General features: G+C 41.7%; 1 protein-coding gene across 1 annotated transcript in view; it reads left to right on the top strand.

Moving 5' to 3' along the window:
• The window catches only part of LOC146855020 (cathepsin E-like), a 251,150-nt gene that overhangs the window by 132,587 nt on the left and 97,121 nt on the right, over window positions 1–21,442 (top strand). The window contains exon 4 of the mRNA XM_085652500.1: window positions 10,942–11,060. Within this exon, the coding sequence (XP_085508626.1) occupies window positions 10,942–11,060 (119 nt within the window). The remainder of the gene's footprint in view (window positions 1–10,941; window positions 11,061–21,442) is intronic.

Raw genomic sequence — 21,442 nt, forward strand, 5'->3', positions numbered from 1 at the left:
ACCCATGAAGCACCCACTGATCTCATACACTGCACCTCCATTCACCCATGAAGCACCCACTGATCTCATACACTGCACCTCCAATCACCCATGAAGCACCCACTGATCTCATACACTGCACCTCCAATCACCCATGATGCACCCACTGATCTCATACACTGCACCTCCATTCACCCATGAAGCACCCACTGATCTCACACACTGCACCTCCATTCACCCATGAAGCACCCACTGATCTCATACACTGCACCTCCATTCACCCATGAAGCACCCACTGATCTCATACACTGCACCTCCAATCACCCATGAAGCACCCACTGATCTCATACACTGCACCTTCATTCACCCATGATCTCATACACTGCACCTCCATTCACCCATGAAACACCCACTGATCTCACACACTGCACCTCCATTCACCCATGAAGCACCCACTGATCTCACACACTGCACCTCCAATCACCCATGATGCACCCACTGATCTCATACACTGCACCTCCAATCACCCATGAAGCGCCCACTGATCTCATACACTGCACCGCCAATCACCCATGAAGCACCCACTGATCTCATACACTGCACCTCCAATCACCCATGAAGCACCCACTGATCTCACACACTGCACCTCCAATCACCCATGAAGCACCCACTGATCTCATACACTGCACCTCCAATCACCCATGAAGCACCCACTGATCTCATACACTGCACCTCCAATCACCCATGAAGCACCCACTGATCTCATACACTGCACCTCCATTCACCCATGAAGCACCCACTGATCTCATACACTGCACCTCCAATCACCCATGAAGCACCCACTGATCTCATACACTGCACCTCCATTCACCCATGAAGCGCCCACTGATCTCACACACTGCACCTCCATTCACCCATGAAGCACCCACTGATCTCATAAACTGCACCTCCAATCACCCATGAAGCACCCACTGATCTCATACACTGCACCTTCATTCACCCATGATCTCATACACTGCACCTCCATTCACCCATGAAACACCCACTGATCTCACACACTGCACCTCCATTCACCCATGAAGCACCCACTGATCTCACACACTGCACCTCCATTCACCCATGATGCACCCACTGATCTCATACACTGCACCTCCAATCACCCATGAAGCACCCACTGATCTCATACACTGCACCTCCATTCACCCATGATGCACCCACTGATCCCATACACTGCACCTCCAATCACCCATGAAGCACCCACTGATCCCATACACTGCACCTCCAATCACCCATGAAGCACCCACTGATCTCATACACTGCACCTCCAATCACCCATGAAGCACCCACTGATCTCATACACTGCACCTCCATTCACACATGAAGCACTCACTGATCTCATACACTGCACCTCCATTCACCCATGAAGCACCCACTGATCTCATACACTGCACCTCCAATCACCCAAGAAGCACCCACTGATCTCATACACTGCACCTCCAATCACCCATGAAGCACCCACTGATCTCATACACTGCACCTCCATTCACCCATGAAGCACCCACTGATCTCATACACTGCACCTCCAATCACCCAAGAAGCACCCACTGATCTCATACACTGCACCTCCATTCACCCATGAAGCACCCACTGATCTCATACACTGCACCTCCAATCACCCATGAAGCACCCACTGATCTCATACACTGCACCTCCAATCACCTCTGAAGCACCCACTGATCTCATACACTGCACCTCCAATCACCCATGAAGCACCCACTGATCTCATACACTGCACCTCCAATCACCCATGAAGCACCCACTGATCTCATACACTGCACCTCCATTCACCCATGAAGCGCCCACTGATCTCATACACTGCACCTCCATTCACCCATGAAGCGCCGACTGATCTCATACACTGCACCTCCAATCACCCACGAAACGCCCACTGATCTCATACACTGCACCTCCAATCACCCATGAAGCGCCCACTGATCTCATACACTGCACCTCCATTCACCCATGAAGCGCCCACTGATCTCATACACTGCACCTCCATTCACCCATCAAGCACCCACTGATCTCATACACTGCACCTCCAATCACCCATGAAGCACCCACTGATCTCATACACTGCACCTCCAATCACCCATGAAGCACCCACTGATCTCATACACTGCACCTCCATTCACCCATGAAGCACCCACTGATCTCATACACTGCACCTCCAATCACCCATGAAGCACCCACTGATCTCATACACTGCACCTCCAATCACCCATGAAGCACCCACTGATCTCATACACTGCACCGCCAATCACCCATGAAGCACCCACTGATCTCATACACTGCACCTCCAATCACCCATGAAGCACCCACTGATCTCATACACTGCACCTCCATTCACCCATCAAGCACCCACTGATCTCATACACTGCACCTCCAATCACCCATGAAGCACCCACTGATCTCATACACTGCACCTCCAATCACCCATGAAGCACCCACTGATCTCATACACTGCACCTCCATTCACCCATGAAGCACCCACTGATCTTGGTTCTCTCACAGTGATCCTCGAGTCTGATGTTCACCATGCACTCCTATCACTGCAGTGAAACCTTCACCCAGTTCTCACAATGTACCTCTGTCCAGAATTGAAAAGATTTAGTAGTATTCAGTGCTGGAAGTCTTACAACCCTCTTTTGGTTATTAAATGTTTATGTATAGAAACAATGGATAGGAATACAGAGGTCAAATCACCTGAGGCCTGATAGACCAAAGTTTAACGAACCATTCCCAAAAAGGTTTGCATCTGTTAAATAGGCTTTATTTGATATACCGTGTGAGAAAACATAGGTTCGTTAAAATTACACAGTGAACTGAAATGTTTCAGATTTCTCATTTTGTAATTGTTTTTTACCAAATCGCACATTGCATATACTAATCATTTGCAATTTGCAAATAGTTGCAAAAACGGCAAATGGCACATGTAATTTAACACCAACTTGAACTATGTGGTAACCAGTAACAAAGTATAAGAGATCACCCACAATGCATTACAATCTTTCACAAAGCAGCACTGTATGCTATGGTGAGAGGCATGTGCATTCTAGGAGCTCAGCAGTGGAGGAGAGAGATCATTTTTAGGCAGTGCAGTGAATTATAGAGGATTGGTTTGTTTTAACAAACAGATGAGGAGCTGTATAGAAGGTACATTTTTAGTAAGCATATGATTTTAAATGTAATTCCGGATTTGGTGCTTCTTTAAGGAATGTCCACCCAGCATAGTGTGGCTATCCCTTCACATATTCAAGTTTTATGTAGTCTTTATCTAACTGGCATCCATTCTAGGAGTGATAGGGACACAGCAGCAGTTGCTGGAAGAATATCACAGAGTGTTCTTTCTAAAATACTCCAAAGCTTTCTAGATTTCTATGCTTGACAAATTAAATGCCCATATTTGTTTTCCTCAAACTCGAGGTGAATTCTAAGCAAAAAGGAGGTATTTTATTGTATTGCAAATTTATCAAATCTAATTTGGTTTTATGGTTGGTACACATATCCTCATTTGTCCACCATCAAAATCAGAATATATACCCGAAAATAAAACGTCACCCCCCTGTAAATATTTTAGTGGTGTGTGATGCCTCACGATGGATATTGGTCCATCGTTTCCAGGAAGCATTCACGATTCCTACTTTTTTAGACTATGTGCATTATATAACTGGCTAGTTACCGGAGAGTTTGCAGATGGATGGTTTCTGGGGAATATACCTCTTTTTTACACATAATTTTTCCCGCAGGGAATTACAACGCAGTTGTTACAACAACCGTGTTGTAACCACGCATACCTTTACCCCGCAAGTCGTAACGACTTGCGAAGGAGGGGCGCTGGATGTTGGAATAGTATAATTTACTATTCCAACTCCAGTCTGTGCGGACAGTAGGGAAGGTGTTGGATTTTAAATCCAACACCTTCTGCCCCCACCGCAAGTAGTTGTTACGACTTGCGGAGTAATTCTATGCGTGGTTACAACGCGGTCATTGTAAAAACGGCGTTGTAATTCCCTGCGGGGAAAACATTTTGTGGTAAACGTTGTTTACTGTTTCTGGGTAAGGATACATTTATAATTCTACATCCATTTTTTATTGAAAAAATAGTTTACTTTATATTATTACATCATTGTATATTTTCGTAGGTGACAGTGCATATTTTTGCACCTTATTACCAGGGCCGGACTGGGAACCAAAACCGGCCCTGGCAAAGTGCTCGGCCGCCCCACCCCCCCAGGGGTTGGGGGTGCCGCCGAGCTCTTTACCAGGGCCGGTTTCCGGCCGATTTTGTTACAGGGCCGATTTTGCAGCTATGCTGCAAAAACGGCCCTGCAACAAAAACGGCCCCCTGGAGCCGAGAACCGGCCCCCACCCGTGCGGCGCACCCGGGGATTGCCCGGTGCCCGCTACGGCCAGTCCGGCCCTGCTTATTACAACCAAGAATGGTTTGAAAGAGGAGGTACATTAAGGCACAGAAGCAAACACGATCAGGTTTAGAAACTCCACTTGCATTACTGAAAAGGAGGTTTCAGTATTTTCTTGTCTGGTGATGCATTGGAGTATGACCCTGCAAAATCTTGTAAAATTATTATTACAAGTACAATACTACAAAACATTGGAATTAGGGGGACAAGGACTTCTGAAATAGTTTCAGATGATTCTGACAATGGGGATGAAAATCTGATTAAACCACAACCCCCCAGACAAGATGCTTCCAGAGCTGTTCAAAACCAACAATGCAGACTTGATGAGGCTATCAATTATTTTTTAATTTAAAAAAAATGCCAACTAATTATTTGCTATTGCAATATTAAGTTATTTTGCAAAAAATATATTTAAAATCGAAATGTATTTTACCACAAAAAATAACACAAAATATGTCATTTTCTGTAGCTACATAATGACACTTTGAATTGAATTTCTTTGATTCTGCAAAACAATTTTAAATTTGTTCTCTGACAAATGTTTAACGTCTAGCTGCACTAGAAGTAGATTTTTCAACTGGACGTGATGTAAAGCTGGACTCCCCATACACAGCTTGACTTTTAGTTCTAGTATTCCAATGGTATTCAGTTTGAATGCAGAGTCTTTTCCTTGTGCATGTGAACAGTTGTAAATTTTCCATTTCCAGGACGTGAAAATAAGTGACAGTCTCTCCACCCTCAACAGGACTCGATGACCTTCACTGCAACACGACAACCTAGCGGCAGACGGGCCATCATGCCAATGGTTTCTGATGGCAGAGCTAGCTAACGCTCCGTCTCAGGAGCCCTGACATTCCCTCACATTTACATAGGAAGGGGGAACTGCAAAGTTGGTGTGCAGAGAATTTGAAATGTTTTAGCTGACGTTGTGCATCTGCCAACCTCTAAATAAGGCCTCTATTCCACAGTGCCTTCTCTTGAGTGATCGGTCAGTGATGGATACAATAATATCCTTGGTCATAAGTATAGATGGGTGGTCGCAAGACCCTGAATACCTAAACAACTACCTGACCTACCACCAGACCTCCAGACACCTATGGTCTGCCTCCCTGGCCCTTGCCACTGTCCCCCGCATCCATCACACCCAAACCCGGAGGATGCGCCTTCTGTCACCTCACTGCCAAACCCTAGAACGACCTCCCCATCCATCTCTAAACCTCCACCCCCCTTGCAGAATTCAGGAGCAGCCTCAAGACCTGGCTGTTCGAATAGCCCCATCTCAAGCAGCGCCTAGATATCCCCCGGGGTGATTAATGTCCTTTACAAATGCTGATTGATTGATTACCAGACAAAAACGCCACAGCATCTTCCCAATTACCCACCAAACAAATCCAGTCTCGCCCCAGCTCATACCCTTATCTGCTGGTTGTCCCAGATACTGTTGCAAACCTGATCCCTTCCCTTGGCCTATGCATTATGCCTTCACTTCCTTCCCGTTGCCTTCTGAACCCTGAGTCTAGTTAGCCTACTCGCCAGTGCAAACCCTTCTCTTCTACTGACCTCCATTGTTCTTTAATTAGCCTTCACAGCACAAGTCAGATACATTCCCAACCATACACACACACTCACCAAAACACGCATGTCATCATTCTCTACTGCTGTATCACCCTTGTTTACCACATATTCTCAAACTCTGTGGATCTAAAGTCCTACATAAACAGTGAATGTCAAAAGTTTGCCATCCTTTATCAAATTCCATCGATCTTGAGAGAGAGAGAATACATTGAATTTATGAGAAAAAATCTTGGTGGTACATAAAAAAATTGTTAAAGATGCAGAATGGAGGTCCACCTAATTTTCCTGTTTTCTGATCTTCTCGATAAGTGCATATTTTGTATTATTTCTATCTTCTCCCTCAGAAACAATTCGAGACAATTTCAAACACTCTAAATAGCTGCATAAATGTTTCCACAGTATCTTTCATTACTCCATACCTGCCATTCCTCTCACCATCCTGCTCTGCCCAAGATTTTTGCCATCTTAACTTACCTGTTGGAGACCCCTTTGTTTATGGCTATCTTGGTGACAGAGTTGGTCCATTCCTGTAGGCAGTGCAGTCTCTGTGATTTGACTAATATGAAATGATATTAAGTCAGCACCATTTCATTTTAAAATATTCTATTGAGAAAACAAAAGCTACATAAAGACACAGAAAAAATGCAACAGTACTACCCACACTTACTAAACACTTGTAATTCTTTAGATCTCCCCTCTCCATATTGATGGTACTTGAGAACCATGGTTTGGTAAATTCCCAGCATAGAAAAAGGTCTATTGGACAAAATGTGTTTCCACAGTTCTCTTGCCACTAAGGCAACTGTGGGAAATGGATGAGAAAAAGAGTCCTTGAATAGCAAGAACCCAAGACATCTGAAAGAATTGTTAACTTCCTCTAGAAACAAGCTTTGGCAAAGCCAATAGACTTCTCATACGTGAGAGAAATTGGCTTTGCCAGTGTCTTTTAACCATGTTCAAACAGCAGAGTAGAGTGGAGTGGAGTGGAGTGGGGTAATGACGAGTGGCGTGGAGTGGCATAGAATGAAGTGAAGAAGGGTGGCGCAGAATGGAGTAAACATAGAGTGACGTGAAGTAGAGTGGTGTAGAGTGAATTGGCATAGAATGGAGTGGTGTAGAGTGGCGCACAGTGGCGTATATTGGAGTGGCACAGAGTAAAGTGGAGTGGCACAGAGTAGAGTGCCATATTATAGAGCGGTGTAGAGTGCAGTGGCCTAATGGAGTAGAGTGGCATAGACTAGAGTGAATTAGAGTAGATTGGCATAGAGTGGAGCAGTGTAGAGTGGCTTACAGTGGAGTGGAGTTGAGTGGCGTAGAGTAAGCTGGAATACAGAAGAGTGGAGTGGTGTAGATTAGAGAAGTGTGGACTAGTGTTGGATAAAGTGGCATAGGGTAGAGTGGCATAGACTGCTGTAGAGTAGTGTAGAGTGGTGTAGAGTGGAGAAGGGTAGGCTGGAGTGGCATAGAGTAGAATGGTGGGGATGGGCAGAGAGTGGGGCAGAGTAGAGTAGAGTGGAGTGGCATGGCACAGAGTGGTGTGGAGTAAAATGAAGTGGAGTAGAATGTCCTACAATAGAGTAGAGTGGCTTAGAGTGGAGTGGCATAGAGTGGAATGGTGTAGAGAACGGTGGCATAGAGTAGAGTCTCAAAAAACAAAGTGATGGTTAGAATGCCTGAATTATTCTCAGCTCCTTCTGATCTCTCAGGCCACATTCCACTCCATCATTTTGCATCCACCATCCCACCTCAGTTTGGACCCAGCCATATGTAAATAACCCTTGACCCTACTCCAATGGGAGCAGTCGAGCCCAAACTGTCAGGCCAGGTTCTCCTTAGAGTGGAAAACAAGCAACCTAGGACCAGTTTCGCCCTTATTATGGGTTCATCAGCCAGCTATAGCTTGATTCCAGTGGCACAGTGAGCACAGGACACACATCTATTCTGGGCATACCCGTCACACTTCGGACATAAAAAAACTCTCATTGAGCTTGAGATGTTACAGTGACAGGGGTAAAACAATCAATGAATCTTATGGAATAAGTGCTAAGAAGGATTCGGCCTGAAAGATGTGCTTTATGAGAATTAACAACATTAATGGACTACTTCTGTTCTAAAAACTCAGTATTATCCCTGTGAACCACTCATATGGTAATATTTAACCAACCCTTGTGCGTTAGGGATTAATGGCCCGAATCTGTTTTGTATCATTGGTATAATTAGGGCATCTATTGATTGATTCAGAATCTTCTATAGGACTTGCTGATTTGGCCATTTCAATTTTAATTGTATTTCTTAATGGAAAGCCATTAAAGATGTTTAAGCATTAGGTTTTGTGTTGACTTTCCACTGATCACATTACTAGTCTTGTAATGGCATAGAACGGGATTAAGAGGTGGACAATGGGTTATTTGGGTAAGTTAATGAGGAGGCTTTTGTGCTAAACAACTTCACTGATGAGATGTACTCTGGTAGTGGTTCATTAGATGTTTGTTTTCCCTCAGTTCAGTGGTGCCAACATTAAACTGTTTGGCTGGAGATGTGTGTTGAAAGAAAAATGCTCTCAAAGATGACGTAAGGCTTTTGAGTTGGGGTACAAAGTGCATTTTGAGGGATGTTTAAATCAAGTGTTAGGATGTGGATGGCAAGCTGTCTGTGTGGTGGTATACACTAATGACACGGTGCATGGTAATTATCATAAAAATCACTAAATAGTCACACCTTTTGTCTACAAGGAGCAAGAAGTTTGTGTGAAACATTGTTAGGAAGATTTTAACCAGATAGTTTGCTGATTCCCAATACCCTTTGTGCACATAAACCACATTTATATGCTCAGGGTTACATTTAACACCAGATATTGAAGGCCCTAATAGAAAGCCTGCCAGGTAGGCAGATTTCCGAGGGTTGTACATGTCAGGTAAGAGCAATACAAAGGACTCACTATAATGAGAATATTTTGATCTTGCTTGAGACCCTCTATCATGGTGTTCACCTGTCTTCTATTTCTGTTTTCAACATCATGCCTCTAATTATATATCACAATTTTCATTATTGACGTTCATCCATATGTATCCGATGGTCTGGATATCCACATGAGATAAACTTGCGTACCTCGAAGAGAAAATAGTATGCAGGGTTATGATGAAATTCTGGCGTGGATCAGCACTCCATAAACCAATGCTGGGAAATGCTAGTATATTTGTTCCCCCACTCGATCGAGTACCAATTTCCATTAGTTGAATTTATTAAAATACCTTAATTTTTGTTGTGTAACATTTTGTTGTACATCTCTTTGCTTTTGTTGCGTTGTATTTAGTTTTGCGTAAATTATATTCATAAAGGTTGTGATGAGACAGGGAGAAACAGAGGCATCTGTTTGTGTTTTTACTACATAGAAGGAAACATTAACATTTGTGCTGTGGGATAATGCAAGATGAAAAACAATTGTGGATGCAATTCTGATTAGAGCAGAGAAGCTTATTTTTATGCCTGTGCGAAATTTCTAAATTTTGCTTCACATAATTTCACAACACTTTGCAAAAAAATACACAACATTTGGTGAAACAAAATCCTGCAGTATGTTGTGTGAAATGTGAATACATTGAATTCGAAGTAAATCTCACATTCCAAAGTCACATGAGGCACTTTCAAGGGGACAGGTATGACTAGAGAAAATGTCTACAGGGAGATATTTTCTGCTCGAATCAGACTCCCACCCAGCAAAATTGACAAACATTTTGTGAATAAGCTACATGGTTCTCACAGACCTGCGTATTTCCTGTTAATGTCTGGTATTGCTCATATATAACCTCTCCACAGAAAATGATGTTCAGAAAAAACAAAAGCTTGATACGCAAGGATTTTTTATAGACATATTTTAAATTGTAAACCGGTAACTATGAAGGTTGTAAGACTTGGAGGCAAAGTATTAATACTCACCTTTGGGATGTTTACCTTCCCATGCTGCTACGCCTCGTTGTAACCTCATCTGTTGTCTTGCTGTATGTAGATCAGTGGTTCTCAACCTTTTGACTTCTTGGAACCGGTGAGTCTGGCCTATGCAATTTCTACTATTTAAACCTCAAAACAGTGCACAAAAATATAGATTAAAGTATAAATAAAACAACCATACAAATTATTAAATAGTTTATTATGTCACGGGTTGGAGCTTTGGAAATTTGCTTTTAGTGCTAAAAGACAACTTGATATGCTAGACTCAAGCTTATCTTTTTGCCCTTTTTGCTCATAATGAATGCACATACCAGTGCTTCAATTGAGGCCACCAATCATCTGTACTAAATTCTGTTTGTTCAATTCCAAATTCCTTATTTTCCTTATATTTCTTATATTTACAGATTGTTTTAACATTTTTAATTTACATTTTGCTTTTTTTTGTATATATACAGTATTATGCTGCTTATATTATTTAATTTTCTAAAATCTCAAGAACCCTCTGAATTAGTGTCGTGGCCCAGCAGGAGTCCACGGACCCCAGGTTATTCTACTGATCTAGAACTGTATATAGAGTCTTTTTATCGTACATAGAAATACACAAGGACATCAGGGTGATTTTCAAAAAATATCTTCTTGTTTGATAGTAGCTATAACCTGTTGCACAAGTGTCTGTTGAGAAGCATGCCCAACACCCTGTCTGCCCTGAAACAATTTTCAGGGACATAAAGCAGGCAAGATAATATTAGTGTGTGAAAATATCTCATCGTGCAAAAGGTCAATCTTTTCATGCTTGTGAAAATGTGCATTTCAAAGATTAGAACTGTTATCCATTAGAGCAATTTACATTTTCCCAAATGTCAGTCTTCATCTACTGTGTTCTTTGTTCCCATATTAATACTGTAGTGCTTCCTCTCTAACACATGACTCTGTAAACAGTTGGTTTTTCTTTCCACAGGACCCCATGAGAGATTTAAATCATTTCTATCAAGCTCTTATGAACATGGAGGCAGGCCATTTTCCATACACTATGGCACAGGACAGCTTCTAGGAATAGCTGGTAAAGATACATTAAAGGTAGGGAACATCTGCCCCTCCTGTTCTTCACACCACTGTCAAATAAGGCTTTTAAACTGCAATTTATCATTGTGGGGTCACGGAAGAAGATGTCAATAAGACCTTTCACCATGGAACCGCCTTGGCAAGATTGCATGGATATTTGGTAATGGAACAGGAGCTTTAGGTTGCTTGGAGGATCCTTCCATTTGGCATGCATGCCCAGCAGGAGCAGGCTCCCCCATTCCCCTGCACCCCTTGGGGGTGATATAGGGTGCTGCTTAAATTTATCAGACGAGGCCCATTTGGCATTCTCAAGCCTTACGGTTGACTTATAAATTTGTTGAAACCGCTGCTGTCACTTCTAGGGCTTGGTGGAGAGGAGGCCCAACAGCAGAGGGGTCCCTGCTGATAGCAGGAACTGGCAGTGTAAGGTTAAAAGGCTGCCCCATATTTAGACAGTAGGTCTACGTCTGGCCAAATCATCAGCCAGAAAATATGTAATTTAATTTATGGTTTAAAGTCGAAGAGAAAATTTGCATCTTATATTCACCAAAAGGTAGTGACCTAAGCTTATTTAAATAAACTGCTCTGGTGAATTAAAAAGATACATTATTGATATACAGTTTAATAACTCACAAGGGAAAGATCATTGTAACTGCATTTCACTTCCCTAAAAAAAGGTTTATGCATATGTTTGAAGGTATGTAGTACTTTTTATTAGTAACTCAAATCAGGCAATATTTTTGAAAATGATATTTAGGGCACAATATTTCTGTCAAATGATACAACCTGCTTTGATTTACATATAAGAGCAGGTTGAAACTGATTCTTAGTTACACTGGCAAGACAGCTCGCTGTGAGACACTTGCAGAGCTCTGTTTGTAACTTGTCGGTCACATGTATGATCTGTGACCTTTCAATGTTCTCAGGAAGATATACTAAAGGACTATTGAGTTAGGTAAACAAACAAAATAACTAGTTTTGAACATGTTACATGCGTCACCGTGGAAGCTGGCTTTGAGGAGAGTGACAGCATCAGGCATACCACTGAGTAGGGCATTATCTCCATCAAGGTAACTGAGTACAAGACTTGCACATTTGAAAAAAAATTGGGGAAGTAAGGGTTTCATCTTTAATAGGAAGCTGGATCTGATACCACACCATTTGGGATTTTCTAGTGTGTGCTCCTCGAAGATGCTGGAATTGATTAGGATTCTCAGAGATTTGACTCTTGTGGCAAGGGAGTTTGAGAATCTACTGATTTGCAAGAAATGGAGCAAATCTAAATCTGGGGTTATACTCTGCCAAAACGGGTAAGAGTGAAATCAGGTTTAGTGGAAGTTAGCTTTAAGTATGTACTTCAGCCATCAGCAACTCCCTCTCAGTATTAGAAATATAGATGGAACAACATACTGGGCACATTGATTTCTTATTCTTGTACAAAATGTGTTTGTATGTATAGTTTAAACAATGAGTGACTGAAAGCTATGCAGTTTAGAAAAAGTGTCTATTATTTAAAATTCCAAGTTTGGTTGTTTTTGAAAAAGCTGATTTTTCCCAGCACCCAATGAGACAAATGTGTATGTGTCCTGGCTGGGAGACGCAACATCACTGTTGCCAGTAATCGCAGATGACGGTCCCTGCAACACCTCGCAGATTAGGCCAGTCAAGCACAGATGTTCCTCCGTATTCTCCACAGCCACTACTGGGGATACCTGTGTGAAAACCAAGGACTGAGTATTTGTTGAGGAGCCGGTATCCGATCCGACAGGAGTTGAGCATCCTGTGGTGGCTCTAAGAATGCAGACATCAACATTGGAATACGCTGAGGACACTGTAGAACATGGGCCGTTATAGGGTCCCGTAAAGCATCAACATCCGGTGGCGCAACTGATGGAAGTGTTAGACAGAGGTCCAACGCGCATTCTAGTCTGCAGAACAGGCATCGGACGACAGGCAGGATACAGTCGATTCAGACTGGTCTAAATGATAGGAACCAAGATTCACTTAGTTTGCGAAGATGAGGTATACCCAGATGGAGTACCATGCGATCACGGTATCGGCGCTCCAAGGGCGTTTTTTCCATCTCTTTGGTGACTGGGACGTCGACTGCGTAGCAGAAAAATGACAATCAGGATACCTGCTATTAGTAACAGGATCTGCGGAAGCCCTCCAAAAATGCTTCCAAATACGAAGTGTATGAAGTTGGAATAACTCCGAGGATTGTCTGAAAGGTGCTTAACAGTCCAGAACCTATGGTCTTAAATAGGTGTACTATAACCGTCATATCAGACATGTTAAAGATACGTTGTACCATTTCTGTGAAACAGTAAGGGCAGTTTGTTCGTACTAGTGCCTGTATCTCAGCCAAGTACCTTGCAACCTGGAGATCATAAGTTTCTCGGATGGAGGTTAAGAACGTAGTTTGCTGTAAAAGCATGGCGTTCATTCGGCTCATAGTATCAAACCATATAAAGGAAACATTCAACAAGGCCATAACGGCGCCTCCCGGACTGTATGGGTCAGTGGAAACAGTACTTGCATACACCACGTAACCCTGGAGCTTACAGTGACAAGATATGCGATGCCTGGGAGCATCCCACAACAACCATGATCTTTCAGAATCATGTAACTCCTATTCGAAAGCAACTTGAACAATGGATTAATCACAGCAGCTGGGGACCCTTGCAAGTGACAGGATAAGTTAGCAACTGAACCATTACAGGCCCCGTGAAGAATGATATCCTGGCATATGAGAAATCCACTTAAAGAATTTTTGCAGTTGGTACCGCTTAGAAAGTAGAAACACTTCCATGTCCCTGCATTGAAATCTGTATGGTAATTCCTAAGATTTCTTGATGAATTCCCTACCCATCGCCTCATATCTGCCCGCCTGTTGTTGTTCAAGTCAATACTGAAATTGGAAAGTTGTGACCGGTAGTGTTATATGGCCATGGATTAACTAATCTGTGGATGGTGACTCTACCACAGTAAAAGGTAACTTGTCAAGTTTTTCAATACGCAGCATTGTATATTTTGCTCCCCTTTGTGCCATCGTTATCTGCTTCTCAGTTAGATTGTGCGCAGAAAATATGGACGTACTGTTGATAAATCGCCAAGGCACATATTCAGCGCAGAATGATTGCATCGTCCAGCTTAATAACATAATAGAACGTAGTTGTGATTGTCCGTATTGTAGTATGGGCAAGTCTTGTTCTAGTACATCTATAGCAAAGATACAATATTGCCCAGTGAATAAATCCTGGATGTTAATGTAGTCATACCATTGTCAACCACAGCTAACGCCTTTTCTAGGTTAATTCTATCTATTTCACAAAGTCTCCCCGCAGTTTCCTGTTGAGAGAATTTCCAGATTTCACAGCGTATAGGAAACGTTTCTGATGTGGCTTTCAGGGAACCTAATAAAAAATCCCTCAAATCCACCTCATCTGAGAGTAAGGATAAGTTCTGTTTCACCTAGGACAGTGTCGAGGTTTTTAGCCAATCGAGGCACAACTTCCCAACACTGTATGATGTCACCACCCCCGGATGTTCTCTTTATACATAGATTTGGTCGGCCTATGGATACTAAACCCTCCAGTTGTACCCCTGAATCTTGATTGCATCTGTTTGTGTCTGTGGGTCAAACTAACCATTCCTTCCAATTGGGGTCTTAAGTATTGTACTGCATGATGTCATCTATTGTATCCCCTCCACGTGATGTCAAATTGATGTGTGAAGGTGTGGGAATCCGAGGTGTGTTCAAATCCTTGTTCTTGGCTATTCCAAGAGAAAGTCTGTTGCACAGTGTCACTTAAAAATATTATCTGCTGTGGAATGAGGCAATCTCTAAATAGTGCTTCTGTTCCCTGAACTTGCCATTCCTTTGAACCCCAGACTGATTTTATGTCTATAGTGTCCTTCCATAAGTCGAAACCCTGTTCAGACAGTTGGGAAATGAGGGAATATATCCGTTTGGTGTTAGTCAGCATATTTTTCTATGCAGTTGTAGGTTATAGTGATATGAGGTCGGGTCAGAAGTATTAAACCCTGAAAAATAAGAAAATGTATTTGCAAACGTTTTCAAACTCCCTTAAGGTGTTGTCGGGCAATGATCCCATTGGTGGTAAGGAAAAACATTTAATGGGATACTGGATTTGTGTAAAAAGTGATGACCATAATCATGGTAACAGTACATAGTGTTATAGTCTGATGTGTCTTCTAACATTTAATTGCCTGAAAATGCAGCCGATTGTTCTAAAGCAGACAACATATTATTTACAGTTTCAAAATCCCAATCATCAGAAAATGTACTGGAAGACATTTTAAATGAATTTGGTATTTTCAAACGCTCAGTGGGACCAAATACATCCTAATCAACCTTGTCCATCAGGAATGGGAACAGCTGAAATGAAAACAGGTCTCTTTGTTCAGGATGAGATGATGTATGAGATTTCAGGACCAAGTTCACATTTGATACTGCAGAGCATTGTGGGAGATATTTTCCATTCATGAGTAAGCAAAAAACAGTCAGTAGGCCAATCCAGAACAGAAAAAACAATATTCTAGTCTTGATCCAGAGCTGGAGCCAAGGCGATACTAAGTAAGTCTTTTTCAGAAAAGTGTAAAAATCACGATTTCGTTGCTTACGGGAAACTGGGGCTGGAGTTGTCTCAAGTTCACTGGGATCAAGAGAGAAGATATCAAAATTGATGAAGTAGCCAGATGCAGTTAGATCTATCTCTGGTAGCTCGGCAGGTTTTTTTGAACTGGCAGGCGTCTCTTGTCGAGGCATATTGATGTAGATGTCGGTGTTAAGCTGAATTGAAATTTGTGTTTTGAATTTCTGTATCCAGAGGAACAAGTTCCATTTCATTTTTGTAAATCCATCATTTTGTATTGGTGACTCTTCAAATGTTATGAGTCTTTCTGTCTGAACTTCCTGTATGATAGCGAGAGGAGATTGTCGGCTACCCAGGAGCCAACAAGGCCTACTATTCAGCATTGGCCACATAGTGTGGTTTGATCAGATCAATGCAGACGAATCTCTTTTCTTTTTGCCGGCAAGAGGCGGAAGAAGTACTGTTCTTGTTCCTTCGACTGCTAGGACAGGTACAGGTTTTCTGTATAATGGCCCAAATTCTTTCTTGTCCTTGATCTTTTCTCTGACCAGATCCCCAACTTTTGGGATCCAGACAAGTCTTGCCCTGACTGATTTGACTTCCCCTATGGCGGTGCGTTTTACTTGCACGTTGCTTAGTAGTGCCCGTGATTCATTCAGATCTTGTAAAACAGCCAAACGTTTATTTATATCAAATGGTTTTTCATCCACCACTGTGCTTTCATAATCGAGATCAGGCACCCACATTCTCGTCCAAAATAGGGCCTTGTAAGGAGTGAAACCTCCTAGAGAACTTCTTGGCATGTTGAACCCCGTATAAGTGATTGATCCAACTATCATCCGAACCTAATACTCTTGCTGTTAAAGATTGCTTTAAGTCCGAGGTTTTCCTCTCCACAACCAAAATTCCCTCAGGATGGTACGTAGAGGAGTACGGCAATGCTGCACCCAAACCTTCCAAGTCTTCCTTATAAGCCATAGAGCTAAATGCGGGACCAAGGTCAGAATTTAATGTGCCTACTGCGTATTTCCCTATAAAGACTCGCAAATCTTTTATAACAGTTTGAGCGTCAGCCGAGCATTGATGCCATATCCATAGGAATCTAGAGCATGAGTCCACTGGTTCACGGATAGAATATGGATGTTAAAAATATCGATGGTAAAAGATATCCCCAAAAATATATAGATAGTAAAAATATCGACTACCTATACTTAAACAGGTAAGTACAAAAATATTGAATAAAAAATATCGCAGTTAAAATTATAGATGTAAAAAAAATTGGGTTAAAAATATAAATAAAATGAAATATTATGTATTAAAAATATAAAATAATAATATTATCTGTAACAAAATAAATTAAATTTAATATACATTTTAACTACATATAAAAATGTAACTTAATTAAAAAACTATAAACACACAAACATAATAATTTATACATATATGAATATATATTTACTTTAAAATTATTTATTAACTATTATCTTTATTTAATTTCTAAACTTTTAAATTATATAAAATAAATATATACATATATTAATAATGTAAAAATTTAAAAAATCTATAAGTAATTAAAACAAACTATTAAAACAAAATTACAAGTAAATTTCGAACCCAATAAATACAACAGTAGGGAAAATGTTGGATAGCGAAACAAATAAATTTACTATACAACTGTAATAAGTGCAACAGTAGGGAAAGTGTTGGATGGCGGAGGGGTAAAATGTACTATTCCCACTCCATTGACTGCAAAAGTAGGGTAAATTTTGGATAGTAGAAGAATTACATTTACTATTCCAACTCCAGTGATTGCAATAGTAGGGAAAATGTTGTATAGCAGAGGAGTAAAAATTACTATTCCCACTCCAGTGAGTGCAACAGTCTGAAAAGTATTGGATAGCGGAGGGGTAGAAATTACTATTCCCACTCCAGTGAGTGCAACAGTAGGGAAAGTGCTGGATAGCAAAGGGGTAACAATTACTATTCCCACTCCAGTTAGTGTAACAGTAGGGAAAGTATTGGATAGTGGAGGGGTAGAAATTACTATTCCCACGCCAGTTAGTGCAACAGTAGGGTAAGTACTGGATAGCGGAGGGGTAAAAATTACTATTCCCACTCCAGTGAGTGCAACAGTAGGGAAAGTATTGGATAGCGGAGGGGTAAAAATTACTATTCCCATTCCAGTGAGTGTAACAGTAGGGAAAGGATTGGATAGCAAAGGGGTAGAAATTACTATTCCCACTCCAGTGGGTGCAACAGTAGGGAACATACTAGATAGCGAAGGGGTAACATTTACTATTCCCACTCCAGTGAGTGCAACAGTAGGGAAAGTGCGGGATGATGGAGAGGTAAAAATTACTATTCCCACTCCAGCGAGTGCAACTGTAGTGAAAGTATTGGATATCAGAAAAACAAAAATTACTAATAACATTGGAACAAATTAAAAAAATTAAATAAACCTTAAAAAAACAAATATTTTTAAAAAATACAATAAAATATAGTAAACATATAAAAAGAACACATATTATAATGTTAATTACATATAACAAAAACCCACAACTACAATATAAAAAAAATACATTTATAAACAATATTCATTTAAAAGGAAAAAATATTCACAAACAAACAAATTATTTAAAACATAAATGTATTTATTGTATTTCCTACCCTATAACACAACGCCAATAAAAAAAGACATCAACATTTTTATTGAAATTTATTTCCATAATTAACATAATTAATAATGAATGTAAAATATATTATTAATAACAAATGATAATAAACAGTAATTGAGTACTTCAAAGAAAAAAAAAAGATTACACTTCTCCAAGAGGTAGTCCACAAAGATATTCTTCTACAAGTCTTGTTCGTTCAATTGTTTCAGAAGAATATTCAGAATGCACTTTGATTGCCTTCTGAAAAGACATTTGATTGCAAGACTGAAGAATACGAAAGGAAGGACTTTAATCTATGCTTTCCATAGCTTAACAGGTTTCCTTAAATTATCTCCATTGATAAGGCAACTGGGATGAAGCAATGTATTAAAATGTCACACATATTGATGGCTGTTATTCTTCCCATGGAGTATGACTTACAATAAATAACACATTATGAAAAAAACAAAAAAAAACATTAATTGAGTACACATTCTTTAACACTATATCATACACAACACACACCTGAAATAATTACACAATTGTGATTATTAATTACTAATTAATTAATTTAAATTAATTAACAACGAATTAATAATTCATCAATAAAAAATACATTACTTCCAACCCTTCACACCATTTACACTTATAAACACCACAAAACATACCTACAATTAATTACTCAATTACCATGATAAATAATTAATTTAAATTATTTAACAACTAATTATTAAACAAATATTAATACATTAATTTACACATTTAACACTATAACATCACAATCAAACAAATATTAATAAATGAAAATGATTGAATACATTTAATATAATTAAATTACTTCCCACCCAATTCCCCTTTTAACCCACAACCCGCTATGGAACTAAAAACGCAAATTTCAAATAAAAAATAAATTAGTAACTACTATAAATAATCAATAAAATTTATATAATTAAATTACTTCCCACCCTATTCCCCTATAAACCCACAACCCGCTATGCTACTAAAAATATATATTTTTTTTATTAACTACAAAAATTTTAACACATAAAATAAAAATAAAAATAATTCTTATACAAAAAAACAAACATCACACACATATAAAATATATACTAAAATACATAACATTAATAACAAATCTATGGGGCAGTTATCGCTGAGTTATCGGCACTATAGCGCAGCCAAAGGCGCGCAAAATTAATCGCCCCATTCACAAGCTGGTGCTAACAGCTGATATCACCAGTTTTCCGGCGATAGCAACCTCAAAAAAGATCACCACGGATGACCCCGGCAACTATCGCTAATGAGATGCAGAGTAGGTGTTCCCGAGCAAAAAGCCGTGACAAACACCACACCTCAACATTCTCAACGACCAGCCAGATCTGCGATAAGAACACAACAGGCGATAAGGCGCGTTAGCAGCAGGAAATTAACACCTGCTCTGACCTGGTGCAAAGTCGAAATATAACCAGCACCAGAAAAGGGAGCCCAGCCCAGAGCCACACCTGAAGACCAACACATGCCATGGAGCCACTGATCATGCAGCTCGGAGCCCCAACAGGGCCACAACACCGACCGCCACCACACCCAGGACCGCTACCCTGGAACCCCCTCCCTCCCCTTCGGACCACCACAGAGGCAGCGCAGACAAAGACAGTGGACCTTCAGAAAACGCAATAGCCTCACAGACCCAACACCAGAGAATGTCAGTGCCCACTACAGGCTCAAAAAGACAACCATCCCACACATCCTGACCACCATTGCCCACAGGCATACGGCACCAACACAGCGGACAACCAACATCCCACCTCAGACAAAGCTGCTGGCCGTGCTGCACGTGTCGGCCTCTGGTACCTTCCAAACAACAACTGCCTGAGTCGGAGGAGTCTCACAGCCAGCCCAATCCAAGTTACCCACAACTGTCTTGGATGCCATCATCAGCTTGGTACCACACCACCTATACGTCCCCCACACTGCGCAGGAACAGCTGGAGACCAAGCAAGGTGTTCACGCCACAGCTGGCTTCCCGCATGTGTCAGGGGGCAATTGACTGCACACATGTCCTACTTGTGCCCCCTGGTAACACTGAACACAATAACCGCAATCCAAAGGACACATATTCCATCAATGTGCAGGCAATAGTGGACCACCGGGGAATCCCCACCAACATCAACGCCAACCACCCAGGCAGTGTGCATAATTCCTACATCTTCCGACAGTCCATCATCAACCTGCGCTTCCAGGCTGGCACCATCGGAAATGCACTGCTCGTTGGCAAGTAAAAAATGAACACACTACACATTTCAACTCCACAATCATGCAACACACAACACTGGGAATGCACACGTCACAAACTCACATACAACATGCCAAACAACATGCCAACCCACCATACGACAGCACAACTTACTGTAGCAATCTGGGCCAGCCATGCACATAAGCCATCAATGGCATAGCACCTCAGCCACATGATAGCAGATCGTGGGAAGAGGTGGGGACCAGGCATGTGTGAAGGAGGCAAGTGACCGATGAATGAGAAGGTACACAATGTCAAGTGTGGCGTGGGTGTGATGGCCAGACTGCAGTATGCAGACCACACATATATCCATGTCGACATACACCGCTGGTGTATGGAGTGTAGTGGAAGCAACCATGTCACCCCAGCCAGTGGGGAAATGTAGTTTGTTACATCCCCCCTGTAAGCGTGAGCGGAGTGGGCTGGGCCGGCATACCCCAGGCCAGCGTAGGGGTGTGAATAAAAAGCATGTAGCTCTGGGCGTGGTTCTCTTCCAGAATGCCCAACGTCTCTGCCAGGGCGGCGCCCCTCACCCAGCCATGAGGCTGTCACCATGAGCGGTGTTGCCTGTGATCCTAGGCTCCTGCTGCACCCCGGCCCGCTGGTCCCTGAACCAGTCCTGCCCGGCCCTGCACACCCAGGCCTCAATGCACACCTGCCGACTGGCGTGTGTCAAAGAGGGCCCACCATGTGCCGGTGCAAGCACCAAGTCTGAGTGCCGCGACCCTGGCAGCCTCCTCAGACCATCTCTGCCTCCAAGAGCAAGGCTCCCAGTACTCCTTTCTCATTGACGTACTCCACCGGCATACACAGCGGACTAGTAGGTCACAC

The sequence above is a fragment of the Triturus cristatus genome, chromosome 4_1, assembly GCF_964204655.1.
Source record: "Triturus cristatus chromosome 4_1, aTriCri1.1, whole genome shotgun sequence".
NCBI lineage: Eukaryota > Metazoa > Chordata > Amphibia > Caudata > Salamandridae > Triturus > Triturus cristatus.